We start from the raw sequence: 20,645 nt of genomic DNA on the forward strand, positions 1-20,645 counted from the left end.
GCAGTGTAAAAGATTTAACAACACATTCTGAAAATGGTAACACTTCCAGTTCATAAAAATAGCAAGCAACTAATTTGTCTTGTTATTACATATTGTGTTTACGTTCTCTCCTCATCCATAGACAAAAAGCGGTTACTACTGATGATTTTTTATGAAAACAAATACTGTAAACATAGGGTTTGTATACCAAAGTGCTAAGCACCAATTGTTTCATTTCTTGTTAATGGCAGCTTTTCCTCTTGATTTCAAGAGGGCAGAAACTTGCCTGTTCTGAGTATATTCAAAAGTCCTATTCATCAAGACTAATGCTATTTATTTGGAATACCAACACTAGATAAATCAGGAAAATACTGTCTTACCTGTGCCTGCTGTAGCCAGGAACAAATGAAGTAAAAGGACTGCTAGAACAATCCTGAATCTCAAGAAAATGTCCTGTATTCTGCCACAACAGCAGTGCTGTTTTCCCCAGGCAACCATCCTAGAATAAAAAATAAATAAATAAACCACAGTGACTAGAAAAAGTGCAGGTGTGCAGATATTATGACAAATTACGTTTCCAACCCAAGAGTGTAAATCTTTTCAACCCTGTTTTACTATTGGATATATATCGTACAGAAATGCACAAATACTCTGTATATTGCCAAGTCACCAAGAAAGAAAGAGCTGTCTGCTGAAAGTAAAAAAAACAAAACAAAAAAAACCCCACTCAAGCTTTAATTCTCCAGAGACTCACAAATACATCAGAGCATGGCCATGAGTCCTTGCACAAATAAGTCTTTCAACATTTGAAAAACAAACAAATGACAACAAAAAAAACCACATATGCACAAAAAAAAAAAACCCAAACCAAAAGCAGCCAGTGAGCAAGCTTGGAGAGCTTATCCAAAAGCTTTGTTAATATCAGTAAGTATATAGAAAGCATCTCTTCAGCCCCCTACCCACAGGTTCTATCATCTGACATTTTAATAGCAACACTGTGAACTCCTAAGGAGAAGCAAGAGTTTGATTACTGATCCTCATCTCATTCTCAAGGCAAGAAGCTACTGCAAAGAAATGAGAAATGCCACAAGACACTGTGGGCAGCAAGTTCATGGAGAGTATCATGAAAACTTGGTTTGTCCACATTTCCTCCTAGTGATGGCTGCCCAATATGAACAATAGGACATGGTGGTGGAAAAAGAACATGTCTCCAACTGTAAGAAATAACATTCTATGAAATGATACACTTTTTAAAAAAGAGATCTTTTTAAAAAAGATACATCTTCTGAATATTTTGCATGCTGAAAGAAACAGTGAAACATTCATGTGCTTTTTGCATGCATCATTTCTTAAATAAAAAGGTTTAGAGATACACAGTTACAAGTGATTCTATAATTGATTCTTGAAACAAATGCAAAGCAGTAAACTTTGTGTATTGTTTATCTTTAATATATCAGCTTTATGGTAGACCAGAGCATTCTTCATGGCATCAGAAGTTTAACTTCACCATCACAAGTTTGGTGCATGTGTGAGTGTATTGGTTAGCCCTCATACTGCTCGCAGACTATTTTTGTACATGCTGTATCAGGCTGCAACAGGTTGCCTTCTTTTCAGGGACTGTAAATTGTGAACTCTTTCAGGACCTGTAAATTCGTGTTAAGGTTAAAATGTATTTTTTGCAAGCGTTCACATTAATGTAAATATTTATTAGCATAAACCAGTTACTATGGGCTGAACTCTCCAAGAGAAGTGCTAGAGGAATAAACTGAGAAACAGTGAAGTTACTACGTAATTGCCATTTTGGAAACTGATTAAATGTACATGCAAATAAATTATACACATATAATAACATAACACAGAAAACAAAGTAAAGGCTTTTTAAAAATTAGAGCACTGCAACATTGCTGCCAGTGTTTTCAATAATTACACAGTAATTACACAAAAGCACAGAGCTTCTGCAGGAGAAGCTACTGCAATCTAACAGGTTGACCAAGACAAACACTGTGACAGGGAACCTTCTGCAGAAGGACAGACAGAATAGAGGGATGAAGGTCAGTAACTTGACAGCAACTTACAAGAGCAGGCAAAGAAAACTGTTAAAACCAAGGCCTGTCAGGCTTTTACCATGTTTAGTCAGGTGGACCCAGCTTTGTACATCTGAACGATGAGTAACACTATTTGAAGTGGATATTTTTAAAGCCCTTCAGCTAGCTAGTCTGTCACAGGTATCCACAGTGAAAGGACTCTGAGGTGCCCCAGGAAACCGGGCTTGTGTTACAAATCCAACTGGAAGGCAGAGGAGACGGGAGTCTGTGCCTCCACAACCAGGCTCAAGGGGGACTGCATGGTGCAGCTCCGCTTTCCAAGGGTGCACCCACAGGTGACGTATCGAGAGAGAGAGGGCTTACCTTAAGCCACTGCTTGTCTTGTATTACAGCAGATATATTTTCAATAGGCTTAAAGCCAAAGAAAGTGCAAAACATAAAGGTAGCTGTTCTGTGTTGTAGTGCACTTCGTTAAATCACTTTCTGAAAAATATATTCAAATTTTGCAGTTCCTGTTGAATATATATACTTCCTGGTGGTCTTTAAAATTTAAAAAGCTACTAGTTCTCTTATGCCAAGTTTTAGCCAGAGCAGGTTCTCATTGCCAATACATAAACTGTTGGCAGCAGAAACTTACGTTGGAAATCATGACCTGAAGCAATCAATCATTTACTTCTAACCATGCTGTCTACTGCTGCGCTTCAAGCTGTTTTGTTCAAGTCACAGTTATGTCATCCATAGTTTTTGGGGCTCATTCTGCCTACTTTTGTAGTTATCACCTACTAAAATCTTGCATTTTAATAAAAATATTTCCCAAATCTATAGAATTTACTGCTGAGGAGGGTAATAATGAATAGTAAGCTTCTGGCTGTTGTTCTTCTGTGACAGTCTGCATTATTCAAATCTATACCAGATGATAAAAGGCAGAAAAGAGCAAGAGCAACATCATACTGGCCAGGTGTGAGAACTTGATGTCTTTAATTACTTTCAGAAACGTAAGACTGTAGACTTCTTCCATCAACTCCTTATATTTTCCAGACTGGAACCAAAATGTAGTAAGGTTTTTGTTATTTTTAAATTTTCACTGAAGCAAGTTAGATGTAATAGGGTGGACACTTATGTTGGAAAGTCTTACGTCACTGTGAATTTTGGCACATACAGTATTCACTGACTTAACAGCAGAAGTAGCACCATTGATTTAAAAATGTTGTTCCATGGGGGTTTTTTAAATGTGTTTTTCCAGAAGACAGTAATAGGATTATTAGTGTCTGATAATGGCTTGTTTTTCATTAATTTTCTCCAGTGTTTATCAAAGGCTGTAAAAACAGGCATATTGTGTTCTACACATAGTCACTTTATGTAGAACACCAGCTTTTTCTAAGACTGCAATGGTGATGTGTGGAGCCACTTCAAGAACTTTCCAAACATATCCTCCTGACATAAATCTTTACTGTTTTCAAAGATATTAAATGTTGTACTTTTTAATAAGATGGCTTACAGAGAGCAACAAGCCACTTAGTTACAGACATCAGTCTTCTGCAAAACTCAGAGCTCTTTGGTTCAGTTCTTAACAGAAATAAACAGGAGGAAAAATTCCCTGAGAAATCCATTCTTTTGTTTACTCATTCAACTGCTGCAGGATACTGGTATTAGAAAGATATTTTTTTTTTGTTAACAAATACCAATCTGTGCAAGCCAAGGTCTGCCCTCAGTTCCACTCAGATCTCCCCTTAGATTCATGTAAAAGTGTAAGCTTAATCATTAGGGTTTGTATAAGTCGATTAATGAGTGTAATATGCCATTGGATGGCTCTCCACTACAATTTCAAGCAAGTTTTTGTTCCCTCATACCCAGTTTGGCAATGTTTCACTTCTCATATCCAGCCGTCACCTGGGAGATGAGCAAGAGGCCTCTTTGTAGCTCTTATAAAAGTTCTACACTATCCCGGAAATCCTCTTCTGCATTGTGTATTCCCTTGAGACAACAGTAGTATCCACGCTCTCTATTAAATCTCCTAAAGCAAACTAAAAAGCCTTTCAGTGACAACACCCGAGCAGGTTTCCACTTCAAAGAGTTTACAAAGTACTGATGAAGCATAAGAGTGGTAAGAGAGGTAATAAAGTAGTTATGTTTGTCACAAGTCTGGTTACTTCAACTACAGGGAGGTTATTTTTATTTTCATTAATAACACTTTGGGGTATAGAGGTATATAGGTTTCAGGGTGGGGGGAATAACAAAAAAAGTGTTCTGCAAAGTAGAAAAGAAGTACAACAAAGACTACACTGAGTTGGCACATAGCAAAAGGTTAAAGGAATGCTAGACCTGCACCTTGAGCCATGTAAAAGGGATGAGGAAAGGTGTACAAAGATATAAGCACAGAGAAGTAGACAAATACAAAGTTTTGCAAAACCTTTATATTCGGCAAGAGGACTTGAATTTGATGCAGAGAGAAAAAGGGAAGGACAAAGACTTTTCTGAAGCTGGAATATTCAAACCAGTGAACAATGTAAGCAGGCTGTAAGGAATCAAGTGAGGGCCAGGCACACCAGAAAGATGACTGTTCAGCTCATGCTTTCAATTTCCCTCCTTTTCAAAAATGAGAGTTTATTTTATCTTACTTAAGGAAGGAGGGGGGAGGGGAATAGTTGTTTCTACTTAGTTTACACTCTCCTTTCCCCACTTCCCTTTCCATACTCTCTTGGCTTGAACAGCAGCACCCTAAAAAAAAGAAATTATATTGCAATTTCATCCTAAGCTTCTCTTTATGGACTTAACAGGTCTCTTGGATCTTGCTCTTGGAGCCGTTAACATTTCTCTGGAAGCTATGAAGCACAATACTTGGTGAAGGTTTTTTGTTTGGTAGGGTTTTTTAGTTTGGTTTGTTGTTTTTTTTCTTTTAAACAATCCCTCAGGCTGTTTTAATCAACAGCCCAATGACCAAGACTAGTAGTTTGTACCAAAGAAATAAAGCTCATCAGTTTTGACAGATGGATGCACTGAAGCAAGCATCTTCCAGAGTCCCACTACAACTCTGATTAGGAATATGGCATCACTACCCTACACAGCCTAAGGAAATACAGTGACACCTCAGCCTTCACATGGGGTAAATATTTAGGGGTCCTCTATTAAGACATTCTAGGAAACAGTGTTATGCCAGAACAGTGTTCTGGGCCTCTTTTAGCACTGCTCCTTCTTAGGGTACAAAGTCTATGGAGCACAAGGGAAAGGAGATGGTACCACTGCCAGAACAAGCCCCATAATCAGTTGTTAGGAAGAGGGGAGGCAAAGTTCCAACTGGACCTCACGTTAGACTAATACAACTGCAACAAGTCAGTCAATAGCAATCATTCTTAAATACTTGGAGGCCATCACCCAAGACAGTAGGTGACTTCAAAGCAACTTCAGAGTAATTTATTTAAACCAGTACCATTTCTGTGTGCAGCCCCATGAACGTATGAGCTCAGAAAATCTAGTCTGTACAACTACACTCCGCATGGCTTCTTTCACCATCACCACCTCTATAAAAAGAGCAATTAGCCTTCTTACAAATAAACCACCCTAACTACAATGCTGACTTGCTGAAACATAGATAAGGGTGAAAAAAAAGAAAGCATTTTTTAATTCAAGTTATGTGAATACTTGGACTATGCTATGAATAAGTAATGATGGAACAAAGTCCCCCAGACTTCAAAACATGAAGTGACAAGTATTATAAGAAACCCATTCAGTCAGCTTATGCCCATAATTAATTTGGTGCAAAAGAAACAAAGATATTCAAAGTCTGGTTGGGAACTCAGAAATTAAACGTGCAATTTGGCAACATTCACAATCAGGCATGCCCAGATGTCTATTAAATCCAGGCAGAGCGCCACAGTAATTTTTTCTCTAAAGAATAGAAAAAGAATTTTTAAGGGAATATTTAAAACACCAAAAGCATCAGTAAAAAGATGTTAGGTTTTGTTATGTGTGCATAATGTTTCCATAATCAGCATACTCACATTACTCATTTTCTTGCTAGTTCTACAATTTCTAAATGCGTCACATCTTGTCAAACATAACAACTTCTGGCAAACCCACTGATGGATCTCTTAGGCCTTAACTATTCCATGATTCCTTTAAGGAACACCATAAATTAGAACATACACAGTGCTTAATTTGTGAGTGGTTGATCTTTTGTGGCAACTAAGGCATCACCTGAGGTACTCATCTCATGCAAATTTCAGAAAACAGAAATAATGTGATAAATTCTAGTAATTTCCTCTAAATTTCACAGAGTGAAAAAGTATTTATGTAGATTGGGGAACTTTATAAAGCTATTTATTTTCCATACACTCTCTCATCTAGTAAAACTGTCATTTTACAGTTTTCTTTTAAAGCAAACAAAAATAAGTTAATCATGTTACAAACTAGTTTTTCTCTGAGATATTAAGAGCACTGTATTTCAGTAGCCAGCAGAAGAGGACCTAGAATGGAAGAACAAAATCACTGTTTTAATAAGGCACTAGCTGAAAAGCAGCTGTTGTGTCAAATAATGAGATTTCTGGGCTATGGCACTCAGAGATAGAAGAAAAACAGAAAATGCTGAGGCTGGGACTTCAGCTGCCAAATACACTTCTAAAATCTTTTATCAGTTCCATTATATATTACCTGCATTAAAACTGTCCTGAAGCCAATGTAAGTAACACTCACAGGTTGAGCACCTGTGGTATGGAAGAACTTCAGCTCACAGCTAGAGACAAATCCATGTGACTTATGCAGGGAGGAGTTTGAGATCCATTTTTTTGTCTTTGATTTAATGTCAACTACAAAGGATCCATTGTCCACCCTGAACAACAATAAATTTCAAAGGTATTTTGACACAAAAGGAATGCAAGACTCCCAAATAATTAAGTCCTATTAATTACTGTACAGTTACACAATCCTATCTTTTCATAGAGCAAGTATAGATCCTTTCCAAATTGTAAATCCACCAGGAATTTATGACTGGAAAGAATAAGACTCTCATAATCATGAGCACCTACCTAATAAACATGAACTTATTCACTCTGCTCCTTTCTTGTTCACAAGCTCAGTAGCACCTACCAGTGTCCTGCAATGAATTAATATTCTCTAAATCCATGCATCTAAAAAAATAGAAAAGCTTTTAAAGGAACCTAGATACGATAATACCACTAAACTTATCATTTATCAGAAAGCTACCATTTCAGGCCAAATAGCATGCCTTATTCATGCCAAACCTTCCATTGAAGTCAACAAGATTAACTGTATGAGCTACCCTAATTTTGGCCTTCAAATAATCTAATCTACTATTCCACTGAAAACATAAAATTCCAAAACTCAAGTCTAGTGATCAGTTTTAGAGCTATACTGTGTTTGCTAAGGCCACTGATGATGTTACATATTAAGAACTAAAAATTGTCCAAATTTAACAACAGTTATTCTCTCATGAACTTTCTCAATCTGCCAACATTCTACAGTTATTAGTGGAAGACCTGACTAAAAACATTTCCAGCACAAAAACTGTATAAATTGAGCAATTAACTTGAGAATGGGAATTTAGTCCTTTATCTCTCCAGCAGGCTCTTATTTGAGCCAATTTCTGCTGAAGTATTGGTAATAGAAGTTTAGCATTAAATTTGGAAGGCACTGAAGAGAAAAAACGTGCTCACAAACTCCTTCTGATCTACAGAACTACCTTAAGATACTGAAGTAATATAAGATACTAATAACATTAGTAGCCCTTGGTGCCTGACTGCCACAGCAGAAATAACATACTAGCCTGCAGTGTAAGCAGAAAATTTTGTGGCCCCGATTCATATCTGAGCAAACTTTGTTTACACACAATTTCTTTCCTGTATCTTCTTTCAAAGCATTTCACTTTAGAGATTGTCTTTATCAATTTTATAAGTGTGCTTCCTCAGTGAAGAAAAGTACTTGGAGACCTTCCTAGGCAAAGACACATTTTCTGTTCTTTAGTTTAATTCTACGAACACATTTCTGGTCACACAGCAGAGGACCAAATCCTGCTTGTTTCCCCCATGCAAACAGTTACAGAACTCTACTTTCCAGTTTAGGAAGGAAGGGCTAAAGCTGTAATCTTAAACCTTGAGAACAGGAGTATCAACTCGTGCAGCTCTCTTCTAATGATGGTGTAGACTGGTAGCCCATGCAAGCAAAAGGATGAAATGTGTTTTGCGTAGGGACGTGTAACGCCAGCTTTACCTTTTCAGCGCAAGTGACACAGCTGAAGACTCAACTAATTTGCTTTGGGGCTGAATAACACTTAGATCTGCATGCCTGAGGTTGTAAACTCTATTTTGGCTCATGTCAAAGCTCGTTCTATCACGTCTTCAGCATTGCTGTAACTGATTTAATGTAAGTCAAAACCAGCCTGGGCTTGTACAATCACACGTTTCATTTGCTGGATAGGCATGCCTTTAGAAGGCTAGTGAACTAGCTTACAAACATTTCTTCAACATTTCCGCGTAAACCAATGCAAGACAATCACACAGTAAAAGCAACAGAGTTCAGTACTGTTATAAATACTACCTATAAATGACAAAACCTATGTATTTGCAAAGCAAAGCAAAAATAAACGCAGCCAGGAAAGGATGCTTCCAGTACACTTAGCCAGTGTAAAGGGACAAGACAAAAAACAGACAAAAAAACCCTCAAAACCAATTATTGTGCACAACAGGTGACTCTAAAGACATTTTACTTTCGGTGATACAGGTTACCTTGCAGAATGTACGAGAAACAAGCAGCAAAAACTTCTGAGCTGAATATATTCTCGGCACCCATTCCCACAGAAAACGCGTGTGAGAGCAAAACCTGACCCAGCCTGGAAATACAATCGAACGGGACGCTGCCCTAGCTCTTCATTGCAAACCGCATTCAAACCGCACCGACGCCGTCAGTCAAAATCATTCCCTTTTTAAACCGATTTAAATTTTTTTTTTTTTTTTTTTTTTTTTTTTTTTTTTTTTATATCACCGTTGATGAAGCGCTTAAAATAAGGCTGGAAACCAGAAGGAAACCCTTCCACCCGCAGCACGGAGAAACGTACCCGATAAGAAGAGCAGTCCCCCTCCAGACAAACTCCTTTGGACGTGTCCCCCGCAGCCCCTTCCCGCGGCCTCACACCCCGCACCGGCCCGGTCGCGAGTCCCAACGGCCACCAACGGTCACCCCCAACGGCCACCCCCAACGGCCACCAACGGCCGCCGCCCCGGTCCCACAGCACGCTCCGCGCTCGCAGGCGGGATCTCCCCTCAGCCCCCCCCCGGGCCCTGCTTCCCTCAGCCAGGCAAGTGCCACTCGAGGGGAGGGATCCGCGGGGGAGAGGGGGCGGGACGGGACGGGACGGGACGGGACGGGAGTAAGGGGGAGCCGCGGGGCTGGGCTGCGGAGGTCGAAGCTGCCCGACCTGCCCGCCTCAGCCCGCCACCACCGGCCTCGCTGGCAGCTTCCCGCCGGACCCTTCTGCCCTCACGCCGGCCGTCCCTCCGGGGAGGGTCGGCGGGAAAGCCCATCCCCCGGGAGTCGCTCACCTCAGCCCGGCAGCGCGGGGCGACTCCCGCCTTCGCAGCCCGCGTTGCGTTGCCGGTCCCTCCTGGCCCTGGACAGCCCGCCGCCTCCGGCCGCCCCTGCCCCCGCGAGCCGAGCACCGGCTCACCTGGCCCCGGGAGACCGCCCAGCCCGGCCCGGCACGGCCCGGCCCGCGCCGCCGCCCCACCGCCCTGCCCGCTCGGCACTGGGCGCAGGAGACGCGGCGGGCGGCCCCGACAGCTGGGGCAGCCGCTGGACGCGGCCGGGGGGCGGAGGCAGGCGAGGGCGGTGCTGTGAGGAGCCGAGAGGGAGCCCGGCGCGGCGGCGGCGGCGGCGGGCGCCTCCCCGGCCGGCGGCCCCGCGGGTGCGGGCGTCGTCCCGGGCCGCCGTGGGGAGCGCGGGCCCGGCGGGGGCAGGCTGAAGGCAGCGAGCAGTCCCGGCTAGGTGGAGAGAAAACGGGCGCGGCAGGGCACTTTGGAGCTGGATACAGCAGACTCGGGGTGAGGGTGGGAGGAGGAGTTGCCGCTCTGAGGAAACTGTTTTGAGTTCCTCAGTGGACAACGCGTTCGGTGTTAGAACGGCCTTTTTTCTTGGATAGCTTACTTCACCCTTAAAACAGACCTAACTACATTAAGCCCGAATGTAAATGTAGTTCTTCAGAATTAGCGGCCTTTCTTCGATTTGGTGGGAGATCTGTACCTTCAATCGCTTCAGGTTATTGGCGCTGTAAATGAACTTCACGTAGCCACCAGGACAGCAGTAAGCTGCAGCTGTGGCCCTCCTCTCTTTTTAATTGCTTGGGATGAAACATATTCTGAAAATGCAGCGTTTTCAGTGACTTTTTAATTGCTTATTTATCAAAATGTTCAGGAACTGCTCTCTGCATGTGGGCAGCGTGCCTTCGTCACTAGGCATTGCTGAGAGGAGCCTGGCTCCAGGGCACAGCTGGGGAAAGCAGCTCACACTGCACGTCCTGAAGGAAAGGCTGGAGCTTTAGGCAGCAACTCTTCTCAGTGTTAGTGAACATAAGACAGGGACAAATTCTACAAACTCCACAGACAGCAGGTCTTCCTGAGGCTGCAGGGTGTGATGAGTCCATGTGATGAGCAGGATTTCATAGAGGAATACTTGTAAGGAAGAGCTGGCGTTACGATGAAGAGGCTTGTTTTACTTTGCTTAGATCAATGGTGTCTTTGGATGCTTTGGAGCCGGCATCTAGTGGAACACGAGGCCAGTGCTTTTGCAGTTCCTCACACAGGAGAAAACAGGAGGCATTTATCTTTCTCTGCCTTGCTTAGTGGAATTTAAGTACCACAAATGGTGTTCTCTTCCTAGCGTATACCGCCTGTGAGAATCATGTCTCCTTCACTTCTGATCTGGATGTCTGAGGTCAATAAGGAAGAAGAGAAAAATTGTCCTGAAGTTAAGGCTAGGGATGTGATATATGAGAATATTGTTTGTCTATGAAAAGACTTGCGTAGTGGTTCTACATGAGTGTTCTTTTGATGCATCCACAGTGTGCTTTACCAGTGTGGCTTAGCGATGTCTCAACAGAAAGGCTAAAAAGTTGAATGAGGTTGGAAACTGAATCCTGACTTACCCCTGGGCACGTTACACGTTGGCAGTGCAGGGTTAGTAAGCTTACTGTGTTGCTTGTTGTGTGAATAGTTACCAGTGTACAGATAAATGGAAGTCTGCCTCTGTCCACCCAACACCTCTGACAAATGATACGTTCTTTTGGATAAAAATCGACCAGTTGCTGAATTTTCAAGCACTGAAATGTAACTGCAGGCAGAGGAATTGCCTCAAAATACCTATTCCCTTCCAACTCAGACCAAGTTCATTTACTAGGAGAAAATACTGTGTAATTTACAAAAGGAAGACACTACTTAATTTATATCTGTAATTGTTCATTTAAACTGTGTATTAGGTACAACTGGGTAGTGTCCAGTAAGTAGAGGGAAACTAAACAAAATTTACTGATAATGACTTAAAAACCAGGACTAAGTAAAGAACTTAATTCCCAAAGTGCATTTTTATAGCTGTGCTTAACCAGAAAAGTCTCTGAAATCTATGTATATTCACTGAGATACCAGTACATCAGCTATACAGTTCTAGGACTACACTGGATCTGGCCAGTGTCACACGGAAGCCAAAGGCAAAGTCCTATGCACTTACCAGTAAAACGTAGACGATAGCAGCTCTGAGGAACAGGTATGGATAACTGAAAAATAAAGAACTTTTCAGTCCCATTAGTTTTGTCATGTTTTTAAGAAAATGCAAAAAAAAAGTGTTGTCTTAATTCAGATTCCTCGATGCCTCCTTTGTTGTATGCTTGTGCAATACATAACGCTGGTTTAGTAGAAACAGCAGGTGACATATGTAGGTCTAAGAGAATGATACTCCATTAGAGAGAAGGAGGCAAATCTTCTCTCCCCAGGCAAAATGATCGTATTAATAACATCTTGAATAAAGCTAATAGTCCCTGGAGCTGGAAGACTCTCCAGAAATTTGCTGATTAAAAGGTGACTAACTTGAAAGTGGGAGCACAGATACCATAAAATGGTGTTAATATAAGTTTGGCCATGCATCCTCCTAGTAGAGAAATACTGGATTTCAAGGGTTTGACAATTCAAGCATTTTATTTTCACCTGTGTTCAACAAGATTGAATGTAGAAACTCCCAACACTGACTCCAACAAAGCCAGTGCCTAAATTCCCATTAACTTCACCTTAACCAAAATTTCATATTATGCTTTCTAATTGGTTTGGGATTTATTATTGCTTTTTCTTTAAACTCTTCATCTCTTTAGTTATGTGTGTGTGTATACGTTTCCTAGGGAGATAAGACATTACTGTGACATACTGCAGCATTCATTTCATGTTTATAATTTTTGTATCCAAATGGGACTTGTTCTAATGATGTAATTCATGTCTCAATAGGAAAAAAGGGGAGATGAGAGGTGGTGTGTCTGTTTGCCTTTTCATTTATGCTGTGAAGGTATGATGCTGTTGTTTCACAAAGCTGCTTGACAGGACAGACTTGTCCTGTGCTTGCTTCTTCCTACTCCTTCCCTGTTCCTAGTGCGCAGGATTGAAGGTTGCTTTGCCCTGTGATATGTATATGGTCAACCCCAGGGAGCTTAAGTAGATTAGTCTTTTAAAAAGAACTAAGCATAAAGTTAGGGGAATGACTGTTTCAATGAATCATGTTAACATAACACCATTTATGTAAAATCTACTCAATTTCAAAACAAAGCAAAAAGACCTTCTGATAATTTGCAGGGCTCTGGATTTTGTGGGGTTTTGTCATCATCTTTGCCACATTACAGGTTTCTGTGAACACCAGAAACTGACTGGAGGTACAAAGAAGCGGTTAAAATGGTTACACTTCTCTGTTTAATATATAATATATAGCTCCCACCCCCAAAATCACTCAGGTTCTGTTCTATAATCTCATGTACTAGTTATGAGTCATGTAAATTACAGATTGTTAGGTAAAAAATAGGTTAGGTGGTTTTTTAAACTGATGGTAGCACTGAAGACTAAATAAAATCAGGTCTTTCAGTCTGTTTTCTGCTTTTAGCATTGCAAAGATGTAAACAACGAGTGAGCAGTTTTAGGATAAGGAAATTATACAGACTAGCTGTGATGCTGAAAGGAGTTAAACATATCAAGGGAGGAGGATCTTAAGTCTAATCTTAAAACGGCATATATTTAGCACAAAGTTGAGAGCTCAGCTTGTGAAAAAGAGGCTGCCTCTGTTCAAAATTTGTGCCTGACCAACAAATCCATATCTTAAAACAGAGTCTTTGGAGTAGATATATCTTTCTAAGATTCTAATAGAATAACTACTTATTAATATTCTTTTGACAGAAAGTAGCAGATGGGCGTGGACACCATGAGCGCAGTGTTTGCTGAATGTTAACTGAACCAATATGTAAAAGAAATCTCTTAGATATGTAATCATTAAATAAGGAGGTTTAGTCTATCCAGCTGTGATTTTACACATGTTGTCAAATACTAAGTACAACATCCAGGGTAAGATTTTCTTTTTGACTGTTGCAGTTTCTTCATAAGATATAGAAATATATAATATCTTCTCTACTGAATGTTCTGGGAAGGTTAGGAAAATAATAATAATAACAATAACAACTATATCTCTGTGGTTAACTTCTAAGCCTCAACTCACCAAAGAAATATACATTTCACTATTTTTTTAAAAGAATACACATTTAGAGAGTTGTGTCTGTCTTGCATCATTATTGATGACAAGTGATATTTATGTTCACCATGTTGTTTGGCCCTATTGAATTCCATATTGAAGGTCCTCCTGCTTACTGACACACAGCCATGTCATATTGGACTGTGTTCCAGCTCAGTGTCCCTATTGCATTTACACTCCAAAATGGGATAAAGGCAGGAGGCAATTTGTTAGGTACCCAGGCCAAAAGAAAAGAGAAATTTTTGATGCTGTTTTGTTTAGCAAAATTTCATACTACTTATACAAAGAGTAAGTGGTTATATGTAGCAGCAGGATGACATTCCTGCTCTGCTGGGTGATTGGCTCTTCAATACTTCACCCTCTGTGTATGTTTTCATGTAACACTCCATTCTGTGGAGTTGAGAGCCTTCATTATTACCTGTTGGAGTTAAAAGTGTACAGAGCACAAACTGAAATGCAAGAAATTCCATTTAAACATAAGAAAAAAACTTTTTTATGGTGAGAGTGATCAAACACAGGAGCAGGTTGTCCAGAGAGGTTGTGGAGTCTGCACCCTTGGAGATGTTCAAAAGACGTCTGGGTAGGGTCCTGGGCAACCTGCTGCAGTGGCCCCTGCTCTGAGCAGGAGGTTGGACTAGATGATCTCCAGAGGTGCCCTCCAGCCTCAGCTGGCCTGTGACACTGTGCGAAGAACTGCTGCTAACGCTCTGCTTTCCCTCAGTACAAAAATACACTTTTGGCCAAGCAAAGGACAATGATCCTCAAATTGCAAAAAACTTGATGGTGACGAAAGGCTCACATACCCAAAAGCCCAGACCAAGGTGCTAATTAATATTATGGGAAACTGCAAAGAAGAGTTGCCAAGGAAAGCAATTCTGAAGAGAACACCTGGAAAGGACTACAAAACCTTTCAATTCTCTATTCACGGCACTCAGTCTCTAAATTGTACCAGCATTTGTATTTCCATTAAAAAACATTTTAAAGGAGTTGTAATGTGTCCATAAAAAATAAGTCTGTGTGGATCTTGGCAGGCATATTCTTATTCTGGGAACATTTCACATTTTGCTTTTCTTTTTTAAAAACTTAATTTACAAAAAAGCTGTGTTAACCTCTGAAAGTTTACACTGACTGTAGTGATTCCACATTAAATGCTCTTGTGTAGTAAGACCTTGATCATAGCATGAACTGTTAAAATAAAGCCAAAGAAGTTACTATACCGCCGTTGATTCCCAGGTCTATATAACTTGTAAAGCAACAGAGGAGGATCTTTTTTTATCAGGGAACACTTTTCCAATGTATGGTCTGCCATGTGTATCTTTCACGTACTAGGGAAAGGATTTCAGCTTTCATGCCAAGTCCTTTCCTTCCTGACAACACTTTTTTCTTCTTTTCTTGAGAGGAAAACTTGTGTTCATAGTTGTCCTGTCTAAACTCTGTTCTTGTCTTTGCTGTATCTTTTAAACAAAGTATGTGCATCTCAGCTGTAAAATAAGAGGTAGATGGTAGCAGGCAGAATAAAATGTGAGATGCCATCATGTTTTGAGGATCAGCGAGGAAGGCAACCTGCTTTGGATGTGTCAAAGGATAGGAGATTTCCTTCCCTTAGTTTAATTCTATAATTTATTCCCCTGTTTTCCAGTGTTGAACTCTGCTCAAACTTTACAGCAAGTGATCAAATCAAGGAATGGGGGGAGACCTTAGCAAACTGTTGCAGTACTTCTGGAAGACCTTTCTGCTGAAGTTTCAACTCCTACGATTTTAATACCACTGACCATGTTCCTTTTCAACCTCATCCATTTTTCAATCTTTTACTTGTTTGGAAGTGAGGAGAGTAGTTCCTAAAAGGTCAGCTAATCCATGCTGCCTCTGTATTTTACACCAGCATAAGCTTGTTTCACAAAGTTTCTTTTTAATCGCACTAGAACATTTGAGAGGAAAACCAGAGTTTGAAAATTTTTCATCTCAGATGAGACCTTCCTCCATGGCTTTGTCTGGGGTGCAGGAGTATATACATACGGAAGTCACAAAACCAGCTTGTAGTACTGGTGTTCTGTAGAAGGATTAAGGCAAAGGAGATATCTAGGTTTCCAAAGAGTTCAGCGTATGTAGACTTTACAATACATGATTTCTGAGGCAAAGACTGCAATTTCAAGCGCTATCCAAGTGGCACCTCCTGAGACAGGCTATGCGCAGCTAGACAACTTACTACAGATCAGCTATGTTTCAACAACCCTTACATCTGGTTGGAAGCAGATACTATGCATGGTAAGGGCCATAAGACATGGGTAGTTATCTTCAACTGGGATGCATTGAAATCGCTAGTGTCATGTCTGTTGTCTGATAGAAAAAGACAATAAAATCGTGGACAGCAATTTGGTTGTTCATCTATAGACCAGAGATAATATTTCAAGCTTTTTCTGTATACATCAGTTGCTCTATACTAAATATCTTTTTATTTAATCTTTTAAAATGTTAACAGCGATGCTAATATGTCATTTCTTGGTGGTGCCAGAAAGCTCTTTGGCTAAGTGAACCACAGGAGTTTTAATAAACCTCAGCACTGCCATTAGTTGTAATTTGACTGACATTCTGAATGCTCTGTGCAGAAAATCCACTTCTTGTTTCTACCTAGGTCAAATAACTTGCAATATTAAATATTAAACAACCTATAATACTGGATGACTGAGATAAAAAAAGAAGCACATAAAGCCTCAAGTGCCAGGAAATTAATGTTTTCTTTTACCCTTATGTGCCTGTCTCCTCAAATAGTTTGGAATGTCTTCTTAAAAGTTCTAGATCTTTTACAAAACTTGATTTTATTTTAAAAAATAGTTTTTCCAACTGGAATGACTCAACTGAATAAAGTGTTTTTATAATAGAAGCTATTACATTTTGTGTTATGGCAGCAAGGGGGAACCCTTTTTGATTTAAAGAATTACAACTTTTTGGCTGCAGAGCTTTTCTGTATTCAATCCCTTAACACTTATTTTTGATCTTGACACTTCTTCTTCCAGGCTTCTTTGCTATTTGCCCTGTTTTTCAGATATTGTATGTATTTATCTAGATGAAAGCCTCCATTGGGATAAGCACGGTGAAGCTCCGCGGAGCTTAAGGGAGTAAAACGTTTGAAAGAAAACTGTCAGCCTGATTCTAGACCACTGTATCTTTTCTACAAATGTTTTTCTACTCCTGAAGCCTGCCTTACTCCCATTGCTTGCTTACATTACTTATTATATTGTATTGTTAACCACTTTTTATAACTCCAGTTCACCATTCTATTCCCTCTTACTACCCACCCTATTTTGATGTTCAATTAAATGCAGTAATTTGGCCAGCCAGGAAAACACAGGATTGTACTCCCCTAAATCCGGCTTTGCATAAATAGAACTTACTTTAACGCTGAATTTGATCCACATGCTAATTATTGTACTGAAATCAAATGTTCATTTTACTGACCATACAGGTCCTTACTTCTGTATCTTTTACACTTGGGGGAATGCTTTCCCTCTCTTTCACAACATCTTTAAACTCTTAGCAAAATTGTCCTTGAAGCAAGCATTCATATACTATATATCACATTACAAAAAAGATAGTATCACTGGATTTCTTTATAGTGAAGAGCAACTTTAAGCTTTCAGTTTAGGTTAGCTTTATTTTACAAGCAGAGAAAATAACAAGATGCTCAGGAGAAAGTAATGTTTGTGTCTTACAGTCCACCTTGCCACAGTGGCAAACAAACTTGTGGACAAACTAGTATTGTCTCTTCACGCAAAGTTACTGGAACATACAGATTTAGAGAAAACAAAGCCAGAATTTTCCATAACATTATGCAACTCCAAATTTTGCTCCAAAGCTCTCAAATTTTGTTTTGTTTCAAAGTTCTGTATACATTTCTGTGCTTTATATTTAAAGTCCTTGCTCAGTCTGGTAGCTTTGAGACCAGGCAACTGAAACATGGAGGAGAGTAGTGGCATTGGACCTGCAGTGCAGAAAAGTAAAACTGAACCACTGTAACTGATATGTCGATATGATATGGTAACTATCTCTTATAAATTTTGTCTTGCCAAGGTTCCCTTTTTGTAGTCCCTAAACTTGTTTGGGAGTTTCTGGGTGGTGGCGGGTGTTTTCTTTTGTTTTCTCGTTTTTTTTTTTCCTGTGAATTATCACCTTCAAACTTAGCCTGGCTCTGACACAAATTTGGATATCATGTAATTTTCTGAAATACATTACCTCCAACATTAAATTAAAATTTATCAAGGTCCTGAATCTTTGTATTATTATGGGTAAACAAATTCCAAATGATAGCATATGTATTTCAAGTATAATTCATTCCTGTTCAAAAGGCCAGGAGAAAGTCTACACATAGTTTGTGGAGTTAAATGTCTGTTTTGAGGACTTAGGTATTATTTAAGTGATTACTAGGTCTTGTGCAAATCTTCTAAACATAAGTAAAATTCATTCGTTGTGTTTGCATTTTGGATGTAGAATTGGACCTACTTCTGTCTTTTGGAAAGGAGGTACACATTGCTTAGGATAGTATTGGATGACTACTTTGGGTACTTTTCATGTTCAATGGCATCTGAGTCTGACTTTTAACCTGACATACATGGCAAAACTGAAGAACTGTATGATTCTTCTTCATGAAAAAAAAGATATTTCCACAGAAAACCAACCTATACATGACTTTATTTTTAGGATCTTTTCAGTATGATAAATTATTTTCTCTAAATTATCTCATTCTTTGGTTACTGTACTGATTATAGATTAATTTTTGCAAAGATGCAAAATACCTCTCACTAATGTTGACAGAACTTAGTTCTGCCTTTCAGGAAAGGCCCAATGGTGGTCCTTTGTACCTCTAGCAAAGTATTGAGCAGAGACTTCTTTATGCCACTTTGTATTAATCTCTTTGGTTTGCCAAAGAATCACTAAGGTCTTAGGAGGAGATTTTTTTAGTCATCCTTATTCAGAAAGGTCCCTTCAAATGGAAATGGGCCTGGAAAGGTAGTTGATTGTGCTAGGTTCCTGGGTCAGCAAAATGCCCATGGCTGTGGCCACAAAAGCAAATAAATAAATAAAAGGGACAAAATACAACGGTGTTACATGTCTGAAAATAATATTGCCAAAGTTAATGACCAGCTGAGGTCATCATGTAAGATACACTTTTGCTGAGCTTGACGTAAGGATAGTTGCTTGGAGCAGACCAGAATGTAAATAACAATGGTCTTCACTTTTCCAAGAATACTGTGGAATAAAAGAATAGTATAATGTAAAAATAAGCAAGAATATGGATGTTTGTACTCAGACAGTAGAATCTAAAATTTTTTTCTCGGTAGTTGTGTTTGGCCTTACATTCCTAATTATTTTTAAGCTTGTCACACACTGAGATTCATATATGATCTTTAGGGACCATATATGGCATTTCATGATCTGTTCTTGGCAGAAGTTTTCCACTAGTAATATAAGTGCTAACATTATACCTTCTGGTAACTTCAGGAAAATCATATTTGCAAAGTCTTCTGCCAAAACAGTCTTGGGTACCTTGCATCTTTTTTATCTGCTAAGTTTTCACTTGGGCACATATTAATTGTGGTTTCTTTGTTTGCTGTTAAGTACATTCTTCATTTTATTTGATGGTTTAGTACATTAAAATCTTGCCCCACAGAAATATTTCCATTTCAAAATAATTAGTCATTCTAAATTAATGATTGGCTCTTTCAAATATTAACTTAACTTTATGATATCTTCAAAGAGTTGTCTTCAAGATTTGTCTTTCATGATATTAAAATATTTGAAGCTGAATAATTTGATTTCAAATTTATGACATTCACGAGGTAATTTCTGGGGTCTGTTGGTTCCAGTGACTGTATTGGGCATAGTAAGTGTAAGAATGATTAATGTCACCAAGGGCAAGATAAGTCAGAAATCACGGTGAGCATCTGGCATGTGTTCCTCTCTGCCATATCTGCGCAGTTCTCAACTTCCATATTTTGCAGCAATGTGAAATGAGAATGTGGTCCGAGCTGCACTAAAAATGTTTAAGAAGTGGCAGTATACTGTAAAAGAAAACAGATATTGTGGCTTATAAAAGGGAACAGAAACTGTCATAGAGCATGTGGTGGGTTGGCCTCCTCCAGCCGCCGGGCACCCACCCAGCTGCTCTCTCATTCCCCCTCCTCAGCAGGATGGGGGAGAAAATATGATGAAAAATCTCGTGGTTGAGATAAAGGCAAGGACATCAATTACAATTACCATCACGGGCAAAACAGACTTGACTCAACCTGGGGAAAATTAGTTTGTTGCCAAGTAACAGAGTTAGGTGGTGAGAAACAAAGGAAAAAACTAAACCACCTTCCCTCCACCCCATTTTTCCTAGGGTCAAATTTGCTTCTTCGTTCCCAACTCCTCTCCCTCCTCCCCCCAGGCGGCACAGGGGGATGGGGCATGGGGCTTGTGGTCAGTTCAGGACAGTTCTTCTCTGTTGCTCCATCCTCCTCACACTTTTCCCTGCTCCAGCGTAGGTCGTCTCCACAGGCTACAGTCCTTCAGGATAAACCTGCTCCAGCATGGGTCCACCACGGGACGCAGTTCCTGTCAGGAGAACCTGCTCCAGTGTGGGCTCTCTGTGGGCTGCCACACCTTCAGGATATATCTGCTCCGTGGGTGGCAGTGTGGATGTCTGCTCCACCAGGACCCTCTCCATGGGCTGCAGGGAAATACCTGTTCCACTGGGGCCTCCTCCAGGGGCTGCAGGGCAATCTCTGCTCCGGCGCCTGGAGCACCTCCTCCCCTCCTCCTTCGCTGGCCTTGGTGTCTGCAGGGCTCTTTCTCTCCCTAGTTTTCCTCACT

The 20,645-nt window shown here is 40.2% G+C and overlaps 1 protein-coding gene across 4 annotated transcripts in view; it reads right to left on the reverse strand.

Annotated features, from left to right (window-relative positions):
• The window catches only part of ADGRG2 (adhesion G protein-coupled receptor G2), a 57,592-nt gene extending 47,779 nt beyond the window's left edge, over positions 1-9,813 (reverse strand). For 2 of the 4 annotated variants that reach the window (XM_075033391.1, XM_075033388.1), the window contains exons 1-2: positions 9,575-9,813; positions 360-478 (exon numbers count right to left, since the gene is read on the reverse strand). In XM_075033391.1, coding sequence (XP_074889492.1) covers positions 360-477 — 118 coding nt within the window. In that variant the 5' untranslated portion in view covers position 478; positions 9,575-9,813. Of the gene's footprint in view, positions 1-359; positions 479-8,761; positions 8,817-9,574 lie in introns of those variants that run through there. The other 2 variants (XM_075033389.1, XM_075033390.1) reach the window with 2 other exon arrangements.
• Between the last annotated feature and the right edge of the window lie 10,832 nt (positions 9,814-20,645).

Source organism: Buteo buteo, chromosome 8 (genome assembly GCF_964188355.1).
Source record: "Buteo buteo chromosome 8, bButBut1.hap1.1, whole genome shotgun sequence".
NCBI lineage: Eukaryota > Metazoa > Chordata > Aves > Accipitriformes > Accipitridae > Buteo > Buteo buteo.